The 12129-nt window shown below is 37.0% G+C and overlaps 1 protein-coding gene across 1 annotated transcript in view; it reads right to left on the bottom strand.

Annotated features, from left to right (window-relative positions):
* LOC134792268 (aminopeptidase N-like) overlaps positions 1-9472 on the bottom strand; it is a 41799-nt gene extending 32327 nt beyond the window's left edge. The window contains exons 1-4 of the mRNA XM_063763535.1: positions 9374-9472; positions 3091-3562; positions 2411-2569; positions 814-1128 (exon numbers count right to left, since the gene is read on the bottom strand). Coding sequence (XP_063619605.1) covers positions 814-1128; positions 2411-2569; positions 3091-3560 — 944 coding nt within the window. The 5' untranslated portion in view covers positions 3561-3562; positions 9374-9472. The remainder of the gene's footprint in view (positions 1-813; positions 1129-2410; positions 2570-3090; positions 3563-9373) is intronic.
* Between the last annotated feature and the right edge of the window lie 2657 nt (positions 9473-12129).

Raw genomic sequence — 12129 nt, 5'->3', positions numbered from 1 at the left:
TGTGTTTTAAAAAGAGCGAAAGGTACACCCAGCTGCAAAATTGTATAACATGCAATTTTGCAGCTCGCTTCATTTCGATATCTTTAATGATGTAATTCTCTAACTGCTTTATTAAAAAAGATTTTAAACATTCAGGCTGGTAGACACGTACAATTAATGACGCGTAACATCAGTTTAAATTTTTTTAGCTAACTTGCGTTTGAAGATTTCTCTCATTGGGTTTTTCTCCCAATCATACGATCAAAAAGTCCATGCTTACACCAATTATTTATATGGGTCAATCCATGTAACTTGGACACGACAACGAAAAAATTAAGTATTGAATTTCGAATGTCTTTGAACGTAAAATAAACATAATTAAGGGTAGTAGAAGTAGGTAGTTTTATGACATTAAGTAAGTAAATAACAAGTCTATCGTTGTCAATATCCTCCATACGAGAAGATCCTCACGTATATAGTTCGTTTATTTAGCTATAGAAAAAAGGTAAACAATCTTGACGTGTCTTTTTATTGAAAAACACTTTTGAAAAATAAGTCACGGCAAATATGTAACAATTATGAATCATATACGATTATTTACATTATTTTGCTTTCATAAGTAGTAGTTCTGTTGCAGATTAAAAAAAACCGTTTTCAATTAAAAGACACGTCAAGATCGCGTAGTCTTTTTCTAATGCTAAAAAAGCTAGTAACTAATGTTGATATGATAGTTGAGTTGATAATGATAGTTTCTAATGCTAGTAACGCGAGTCACCGTGGATTAACCCATATGTGTGATTGGTGTAAGCATGAGAGACCCAACACCACACTCACCTGTAAACAATCAGCCCCCAATTCTCCATGGCACCAGCAGCAAAGTCCGGAACAGCAACATTGTCCAGCTTAGGGAACGCGTACTCAAACTCCGTATACTCCTCTACAGCAACCATGTTCTTCTGCCCAAAGTCCATAGCGAACTCAGCAGTGTCCAAAATACCGGGCCGTGTGTACACTTGAAAGGGCACGCGGTATAGGGTGTCTTGGGTGTTGGTGACGGACTCGAACGTGGACACGAGGTATGCGAGGAGGTATGTGGACATGACTAGCGTGTCTTCAAATTCGTGTTTCACGAAGCCGTCGACGTCGTCTCTGTAAAAAGGCATTGTGTTGATATTTTCGTAAAGACAAATTTAAGTTGGTAAAATATCTTTTGGCTATTTCTAAAAATTTAAGCAGTTGCAGATCAGAAAGATAATCGTGTAATTGTGCACAAAAAAATCAATTTAATTATTCATCATCATCATTCATCATAATCATTACGAACATTTATTGCAAAATAAACGAAAATTATCAAAAAATTAAAAAAAAAATTAGGTTCCAAAAGCATGTAGGTACCTATCGTTAATAATATTATAATTTCTTAACCGACTTCTAAAAACCCTTCATATAATTTTAACTTACAAGATTCACACAGTAAAATACACATCCTGAAGTTTAAATCGAAGCGGATATTAGAAATAAAAATGATTCGGGCTGGATTTGAATGCACATTTCCGATGGTATCCGGGGCAATTCCGCTCCGAGCTACATAGGTCTCCCCAGGGCTCTAATTTCCTTCGTTTATTTGCCTTTCTATCACTCGAATATTATGTAAGAGAGATAGAGAAATTGACGTTAGAGAAATTTCGATATTCAAAGTTAGTAGTAGGCCCTCAAGTCAGTACAATTTTGTTTACGGTAATTCAGTTGTTACCGGCTTCTAAACGGTTTTCCCAATACTCGTTTCCTGGACAAGGTCTGTTATATAATCACTTTGGCTCAATGTAATTCCAGTCTTATTTTACTTGAACGGATAATGAAACGGCAGTGTACAGTAAAATAACAACTTTGACTAATTTTCCTTTTAAGTGATACGCATTGCAATTGCTAAATAATTTTAGACAAAATCCCTCAGGAGCTGTACCTACAGATAATTTTTAAGTCTAAAGCAGGTACTTGCATAGCGTATGGAAAATTTTGATTTGCTTAAACTTTATAATTAATACAACTTAGAAGTAAAAGTGTCTACTTTTAAGTACGAATGTGGAAGGTAAATTGTAGGATGAACAAGATAATAATTTTTCAACCAGAGGTCACAATTAGTTTTATATATGGATCGTCCAGTAGGGCTAATATGGTCGGCTGTTTATCATTTGTCACCATGCCTGCCACGTTCTAACAAATATGTAAGTGCGAAAGTGACGCATGGAATGACAAGTGATAAAAATGCGACCATGATACCGCTACTGGTGCTTTACGCATCTCACGCATGACTTTCTTTTCACATCCATCAATCAGTCATCATCATCATCATCATCGATTTTCAAGTTAATTTCAAAATGAGAGCAAAACTATAACAAATTGTTAAATGTGGTTTCCAGAGAATTCCTACTTCAAATTGGTCGTTCTCTCAGGCATGTTAGAGACGACGACAGGGTACGCAGCAGGGGCGTATATAGTGGTCCTGAAGACGGCTTTAAGCACCGGCTCGTCGTAGCAGGGGAAAGCGCGCCTCGCGAACGTCGGCTGCAGCTGCGATGTTATCAGACGGCTGGAAGAGAGAAATAAAACTTATTTTTTCTTGTGGTATCTTTGTAGATGTTTCTGTTTGATACAAAAATAATTTGGCTTGAAGGGAGGTCTGAGTTTAAACAGCATAAGACAAAAGAAAGTAAAATCTTTCTAAAAAGGTAGAAGTCATATTTGACTTTCAAGACCACCCATTGTTGAGATTTTCTTCAAAACGCTTCTCTTCTTATTTAAAAGATGTTAGTTCCAGGAAGATACGCTCTTTTGCTAGTATGGGTTTTTACATCGTCTAAAGGTACGGAACCCTCCATTTTGCGTGGTCCGACACGCATTTGTCTGCTTTTATAGCGTCTATCATCATGTACTTATTTCATATAAAGATGTGCTAGGTAGGTAATGTAGGTATTATAACCACGTAAGACCCAGGGAAAATTTTGCGCTTTTGAATTTGGAACTTTATTTGTATAAGAATTCAAAACTTGAATTGAACTTTAGTACATGGGGAATTACAAGTATTGTAGACCTACTCTAAGAAGTACTTACGCAGGAGTACCATCCTCAGCCTGATACGTGGACAAATAAACTCCAAACATGTTCTCAGCGAACCTCGACACGTAATCAATATGTATCACATGCGGCTGGTTAGGACTGATCTCTCTTATCAAGTTGATCTTAAGCAGATGAGTATCATCTGTAGCCAAATCATAGCTATCAAACAAGTTTTCATCTTCATCTCCATCTCTATAAACTCTAATACTGTCGATATCTGTCTCCATAGCTTGGATAACTATAACATTTGTCTCATAGTTAGCAAGGATCCTTATAGAAACGTTGCCGTAGAAATAATCAGGGTTGTCCGGGTTCAGAAAGAGTCTGACATCGTAGAACGTGGGATAGGACTCTCCTGGGAGGACGTATTGAGCGGCTAGATCGTCGTTCCGAAGCACGGTGTTGGTGGAGAGAGGGATGGCGAGGGCGCCCCCCAAGAGAGTTAGGCCGAGGAGTAAATACATATCTGAAAATGTATGGAACATTGAGAATGTGCCTGATAAAAGTGTTATGAATAGTCAGTATTAATTGAAGACAGCGTAAAAAGTACCTATCTCATCTTATAATAGCTGTCCAAAAAATGTAGGTATGTTTTATGAAGGTATATATGTGAAACAAATTAGAGTAAGTATTGCAGATAGTGTCGAACAGGAATTTCTACGGATGAAAAAATGTCCCACAACTATGTCATACCTAAATTACAAACCGCATATGGGATTATGTCAAAAGTAAAATGTGGAACGTGAGCAGATAACGTGTAGCAGTAAAACTCGTTCTTACTGTACATACAAAACACTGTCAATGCCTAAATTTTGCTACAGGATTGTAAATAGAATAGAATATAATTTATTCGTAAGCACAAATAAACGACACAATACATAATATAAAATAAAACACAAAATAAGATTAAAGTGCCACGAAATGGCCCCATCTCAGCATGTTGCTGGTGGCTTCCAGCGCTGATCTTCGGATGAGACCATCAAGTGAGAAGAATCACGGAAGTAGGTACAGAGGCAAACATATCCCATAAAGGGATAAGTTGTTGATTTTACAAAGACCATTCAGCGCATATTTAGTGTTGGCGAAAATTTACGAATAAAAGATACCTAAGTAATACATCTAATCGGTATTTTGTGCAAAGCAATGTTTTAATATTAACGTTTTATTTAATTTACTTAATAGCGTCAACTCTATCAAGAAACTTAAAAACTAGTGAAATAGTATTTCAACAATAAATTAATTGTTACAACCTTCAACCTGTCAATTTTTTTATGATATTGGAGGCAAATGAGCAGACAAATCGCCTAATGATAAGCAATTTCCGTTGCCCATGGACACCCTGCAACACCAGACTGAGGAATTGCCGGACCTTAGATGGGCCCGGGAACAATCCGGAAACACCGCGGGCGACAGTTTATTCCACAGTTTAGCTGCCATACAACAAGCATCTCTATTTTATCTTATCGCTACAGATATAGGGCGAACCCAATATCTGATACCACATCTGCCCGTCGCTCAACTAAGCTGAAGTAGATAAAGATAAAGATAAAGATAACGATATTTTATTGAGTTAATAAAGGTGCTTAAACTACTTACATAACTTACATTGTATTATGGTACAAAACCAAATGGCAAGTAAGTGTCATCTGACCCCCGTACTAGTGTGAACTGTATCACGGTGGGTCAGGATTCACCGTCCTTACATTTTATTTTCAACACAGGTACCAATCCATTTATTTTATGCTTAGCAATTATAATATTACATATTTGTATTACAAGATAATAGAAACGTAATATTTAACATGACGACAAGGTAAACAAAAGATGAATAGCAAAACAATTTCTTAACATCTGGACTGCGGCCGTTGCCGGGCCGTATTAGACGTAAACAAGTAGTATATGCAAAAACTTAAGATAATTTGTTTTTTAGAACTTTATATTTAAGTTACATTGATAATGTTTAAAGCACGCGTACCTATAATGTATGTGTGTGTATGTATGTGTATGAGTATCCTGTTCCACGATAAACCGAAGATAAAGTTTATATGATAAAATATATTTGTATGGAACCCGTCTGACCTCGTCGGTCTTTCGCCTATGAAGCCGATGGTACTGGGTTCAAATCCCGGTAAGGGTAGGTATTTATTTGTGTACAGTCACGTGCAATAATATTTTACTCTTCGAAGGCCGCAAAAACAAAAATATGTGACACCTTCTTATGGCTCTAATTAGATGAATAACATCGTGTCAGATATTTTTGCGGCCTTCGTAGTGTACCTAACATATTATTGCAGGTGACTATACTGAAACACGGATGTTTTTAGGGCTCCGTACCCAAAGGGTAAAACGGGACCGTATTACGGCTCGGCCACGACATCGAGCGACTTGCGTCGGCGGCAGCGATAGCCATAGGTTGGAGCGAAAGGTCCGATCGCTGTGTCACGCTCTAACCTATGGTTATCGCTGCCGCCGCCGCAAGTCGCTCGATGTCGTGACCGAGCCGTTACTAAGACTCCGCTGTCCGTCCGTCCGTCTGTCACCAGGCTGTATCTCACGAACCGTGATAGCTAGACAGTTGAAATTTTCACAGATGATGTATCTCTGTTGCCGCTATAACAACAAATAGCAGCTATAAAAAAAAAACAGAATAAAATAAAGATTTAAGTGGGGCTCCCATACAACAAACGTGATTTTTGACCGAAGTTAAGCCACGTCGGGCGGGGTCAGTACTTGGATGGGTGACCTTTTTTTTTGCCGTTTTTTGCATTATGGTACGAAACCCTTCGTGTGCGAGTCCGACTCGCACTTGCCCGGTTTTTTTTCTGACTCATGGATGTTTTGTTTTGTTCTTGAGTCATGGGTGTGTGAATACAGTAAATAATATGTCATGAACTTTTCGACTGTGGTACCTATTGCTGTCATGCGTGGTGGGGCAAAAATAGTCACTATACTAAATGCACAAAGACAACACGATACCTAAATTGCGTTGAAAACTAATCTAAACTAATCCCAACTATTTGACAAAGTTAATTAATATATAAGTAGGTTCACTGACTCGAATCTACGCATAATAAATACAATCTATTGTTTTCGATACTTGAGTAAACTTAGGTACAACATTTCAAATGAAAAATAGTTGTTATTTAAATCTTATAAAAGAATGACACCAGTTTGAATACTTACAAATATTTTTTCTTGAAGAAACATTTCACGTTCCACTGAGATAAGTCTCGGATTACTGATAGATTAGATAAGTAACTGATACGGGAGTACAAATCCACTTCAAGAAATATCAGGAGGCTAAATCGAATACATTTTTATATCTCAATGACGTCATTTTGTTATCATTCGCGCGTGCATTCGCTCTTCTTTGTACATATATTGACGCGAGCAAAACGCGGAAGAATGATAACAAAATGACATCATTTTGACGTCAAGAATGTAAGTTTGAATCGGCTAATATAGAATCGACTTACACTATATACAAACACTTGTACAAATATGTACATATTGTATAGCGCAGCGTAAGTCCAAAAAAAGACTAATATATTTTATCTGTTATTGGCTTGAATTATTTAATACGATAAATGACATCGGATTTCATTATTTTTTTGCAAAATTACGTAAGCGTGGGGCCGATCTCTGGACTTACATTTTGACATAGAAATGTAGGGACAGTCAACATTAATAGTAGCAGGTGAAAGAACGAGCCAAAAGTATCTGCCTCCCTGGAACACTCCTCCAAAGATAATATCTTAGTTTGATTTCAAATCTTTCACAGTCTATATGTACTACTTCGTTTTTTTTAGCATTAGAAAAAAATCCACTGACATAAGCGTGCAGTTTTTATCAGGTTCTTTAATTGCTAATAATAATGGAATTATTAAATGTAGAATAGTTACTATTTAGTCCAAAATTTTTCAACATAAAGTGCCTGATTTGGAACCAAGAGCTCACTGCGAAGTTCTTTCTAATGCAAAAAGAACGAAGTATAATTTTATTGCTCTATATATAGAGGCATATCTCTTTTTGTTAAGCTATTCTCTAATAACGGTAGACATTGTTGACACGTAGTCTGATCCGCTACTTTTGGCGCTGACTGTACTTTGAAATTGGCCTCCATAGCAACATGGGTAATCTGAAATAGCATATTTCGTTACGAAATTAATGTAACATGATCTTACAGACTCGTGTTCATTGGACTGGGATCGATTCACTGGGAAAATTCAGGTATAAATTTTGTAAAAGATCACTTTAATCACACAAAACTCTGAGATTTTACGGCATCATTTTATAGCTGGTTTATAAGTTCACGGCGTCATAAAAGCATTATGTCTGATCTCGTCATAAAGCGGGGCCACGTCAGATTTTTAAACTGGCTATTTTAAAACGAACATTTTTATGGATGTTTAGGGATTTAGTAGTAGGTGTGTGTACCCCAATATAGATACCTATAATATAACTCCTATAAGCAATATTATTTTATGATAATCGATATTAAACTTTCGTGAGACATATTTTAAAATGTTTAGACGACAACGGTTTCACTCACTTGAATTTTTAGTCGCTATTGGCGACATGTTTCGGGCCCTTCGGGGTCTTTATTTTATTCTGTTATTTTTAATTTTAATGAACATTTCTAAGCGTAAAATTAATTAGGACATGTTTAGTTTAGCTTTATTTACAACAAATATAACAACAAACAAACAAATCCTCTTTTATTGCACAACTTCAGACATCATGTCTCATCATCATGTTTTATTACATAAATAATACATGGAGACAGAGGTCGAAGTAGTGGTAGTAAAGAGAGAGGAAGTGAAGAGAGAGGTAGGCTTTAATAAAACACTATTTTACACAACATATAGTTAAGATATTTTTAGGATTCCCTACCTCAAAAAGAAAAAACGGAACCCTTATACTCCTTATAGGATCACTTGTGGGTCTGGCTGTCCGTCTGTCACAGCCTATTTTCTCCGAAACTACTGAACCAATTAAGTTGAAATTTGGTACACATATGTAAGTCTGTGACCCAAAGACGGACATGTAGCGTAAATAAATGAATTTTAAATATAGGGGGCACTTTTGGGGGGTAAATGAGCCAATTAAAAAACAAAGTTTTGTAAACTATATGGTGTTATATATCATATGAAAGAGCTTATTGTGAGAATCTCAAATAATTATTTTTTTTATAGTTTTAAAATAAATAGTTTAGAAATAATTTAAGAAAATAGACCAAAAATGACCACCCGCCCCCCTTTTATCTCCAAAACTACTGGGTCTAAAATTTTGAAAAAAATTAAATACACAATATAGGTCTTAGTCTATAGATCACAGGAAACCCTATTAGAAATGTGCAGTCAAGCGTGAGTCGGACTTAATTTTAATTACTTAGTTTTTGATCCGACCCTTACGGGTTTATTTAAAAACATTTCACTCACGTTCCACATCAAAAAATACATTGTTAAAAATTGTGTAATGTACGGAACCCTTGGAACGCGAGTCCGACTCACACTTGGTCGGTTTTTTATGTATGTATCAAGTTTTAGGTTAGTTTTAATCTATGATGTGTTCGTGTAATTTTGGAAATTGGGTAATGTCGAAAATCATTTCAAAATCTCTCATATTCCTTTATAACAAGAGTCCCTTTTCGAAATAATCCGCCACTTTTGTAGTATTTTTTCCTTACGGAATCACTCGAATGCAATGACACTTTTTCTCCAACACCAAATAATAAATGCAACTGGCTTTGGTAGAATGGACGTGACACAAAGTAAAAGAAATAACTTCAAGGAATAAGTTTTCCTCTGCACTGACTATAGTAAATTGTAAGTATTCACGATGTTTTGTGCAATAAAAGTTTACTGCTTACGTTATCTTCGTAGGGGAAGGAGGCCTAAAACGGGTCAGCTAACGGAGAAGGCCAAAAAGGATTAGTTTTCATTTTATTTTACAAACGGATTAAATTCCATTCGATTAAAAATTATCGAAATTCAATATAAGTTAAAATACTGTGTCATTGTACCTGATAATTATTTATAAAATCATCTATGGGACAGGTGCAATAACACTAAAAATACAAGAAGTTGAGTCTAGAGACCCTTGAATTCATGGCACATTTGCGCCATAAAAGAATTCTTATCGTTATACGTAGCTTTGCTCCAAATTCACTTCTAGCATTTTTGGTGTAGTTGCATTTGCCCCCTAGTTTCAATTACCCTGTCTGACCTTATGCGTTAAGTAATAAAGAATCAAACAATAAACACAAAAACCTTACCGCTATGTATTTACACTGGCACTTATAAATTAAAACTAGTTTTGTGTAATCAGTTAATGATGAACATTCATAAAATTTAATCGATTTAATCGATAGATAACTCGAATATATCGGAATGCGTCTGGGATAATTAAGTTATTGGCGATAAGCCTAATCGATATCTTTAAATTGTATGGAATATATTACCTAAACTTAGGTACTTAGGTGATGCACCGGAAAGTATTTACCTACATTACTTTATTATTATATTGAAGTGAGTAGTAATATGATGAACTACTATCGGTTTTACATTTAAATACGAGTATGAAGAATATAAGTAGGTGACGTTCGGATATATTCGGTACATATGTTGCGATGTCGTTCTTGCCACTGTGAATTTCCTTGATAGAACATAAATTCTGAAAAATTTCATGAGAAAATTCCAAATGCAATTTTTCACAAAAAAAACAGATTAAAAGACATTTGGGGCATTATCTATGAAAAGGGACCTTAATTATTGCCGATGGCGCTTACGCCGCGCTTGCGTCTCGCGTCATTGTATATATTTTGGAGCATCGTTGATAATGGCGTAAGCGCCATCGACAATAAGGTCCCTTTTCATCGATAACGTCACATTTATTGTAAGAAGCTTCTACATGGGAACTTTTAATCCCGTTAAGATTAGGGATTATTACTCAGTGTTCTTAACTGTTGGTAACTGTTTATTAACATTTACATCACTCATTGGCGTCTGTTTCAAGCTCGAAATTAACTATAAGAAGGTTTGGCACTAAACATGCAGAAAGAAATACCGAGAACAGTTCATGGGAATTTTGCAAGTATTGAAAATTCTTTAGCACCTTACTGATTCAAACAGCATCCGGGTATTTCATGATCCATAATCAGGCCCGACCTAATCTGACAGTAACGACAGATTGATTGCATTCACACAGATAACATTAATTTCGGCAATCCGATACGTACGCCATTAAGGCCGGGCGCACATGAATATGAGTACCGTAAAATGGGGTGAGTAGGGTCAAAACTGAAATTCAAACCTCGATAACATTTTATTTATAATTTTTTACATATGAAAACTGAATGGTGTATATAATAAGTGTTCCGGACGTTTGTATTTTAGTTTTTATTTTATTTTGAGTAGTTCCATTTCATAACTTTGACGATAAAGAGGAAAACCCACCTCACCCCGTAGTGCCTCGTATTTGGGGTGAGAGGGGTTTTCATACAAAGGTGATTTTGGAAGATTGTTGGATCGATTTTTTTTAATGCGTATTACTATAGCTTCATTTTAAATTGGAATACATAATTTTTGTAGCAATAGCCTTAAAGTCCCTTCTCACCCCCCTCTCAAACCTTCTCTCCCCATTCATAACCCACCTCTCCCCGCGAAACCTACTCACCCCGTTTTACGGTATATTATTAGTTTCTGGTTTTTACTGCGGTCTGATTTCACCGCGTCTTAGAAGCATTCCATGAAATTATCTACCGTTGTCCGGTACAAACGCAAATTTTCTGAAGAATTGCAGGTGTATTTCCTTATCTATGAGAAATGATCAAAAATATGCACAGAAAAATAAAACCCCGGGTTTAGACAGATTATATTCAACTTCCAAGCAAACAGTAGTTTCATTTACCCCAACACTATATTTTAACAAAACCGGCCAAATGCGAGTCAGACTCGCGCACGAAGGGTTCCGTACCATTACGCAAAAAACGGCAAAAAATCACGTTAGTTGTATGGGAGCCCCACTTAAATATTTATTTTGATTTGTTTTTAGTATTTGTTGTTATAGCGGCAACAGAAGTACATCGTCTGTGAAAATTTCAACTGTCTAGCTATCACGGTTCATGAGATACAGCCTGATGACAGACAGACGGACGGACAGACGGGCAGACGAAAAACGGACAGACGGACAGACAGACGGACGCGGAGTCTTAGTAATAGAGTCCCGTTTTTACCCTTTGGGTACGGAACCCTAAAAAGTAAGGCGGACTTAATGCTGCTATAATGTTTTATATCTCCAGATTCTATACCACCATACAAATATGAAAAAAAAAATTACGTTCGGCCGACCTAACTTACCATCGTATCATCGAAACGTCGTAATTACCTCACCCGTTCGTCCATTTTCGCCCATTCGGCTTAAGCCATACATTCAACCGCTGCCAGAAGGTAATAAGAACACCTCATTTCACAAGGACTTCAGCCATTTTTGATTGTGAGTTCGCCACAAATTGGAAATTGATCTCACCTGGAATCAATTAATATTCAGTTCACGGAGTTCGTTAAGATTTGGGAATAAGCTGACAGATACAAGGAAGCTAGTCTATCAAGATTTAAGGATGACTCACGCTAGACCGGGCCGTGCCCGGGCCGAGGCATCCGACATGTCATTTTCTATGACGGTTGATCGGCGATCACATGGTGCTTTTCATACAAAACGAAGCGCAGGAAGTTCCGGCCCGGCCCCAGCCCGGTTTAGCGTGAGTCAACCATTACTAACATACATTGTTTTGAGTTCTAAGCGGCGCCAACGCCCAATGTCCATGTGGGATAGCTCCCCAATAGATGGAGCACATGCTATCTTGTCCAGCGTGCCCGCATGCCTGCTCCGAGCAGAGGGCTTACCGCGAACCACATTCGACGTGTTGCCTCTGTCGGACTTGTACATTCGTACATAAATGTGACAGGGAGGCAACACGTCGAACGTGGTTCACAAACGTCATAATCGCGGCAGGAATGCGGTGCCGAACGT

This window comes from Cydia splendana, chromosome 7 (genome assembly GCF_910591565.1).
Source record: "Cydia splendana chromosome 7, ilCydSple1.2, whole genome shotgun sequence".
NCBI classification, from domain to species: domain Eukaryota; kingdom Metazoa; phylum Arthropoda; class Insecta; order Lepidoptera; family Tortricidae; genus Cydia; species Cydia splendana.
The sequence above is the reverse complement of the archived record's forward strand: the minus strand, read 5'-3'. Positions and strand labels throughout refer to the sequence as shown.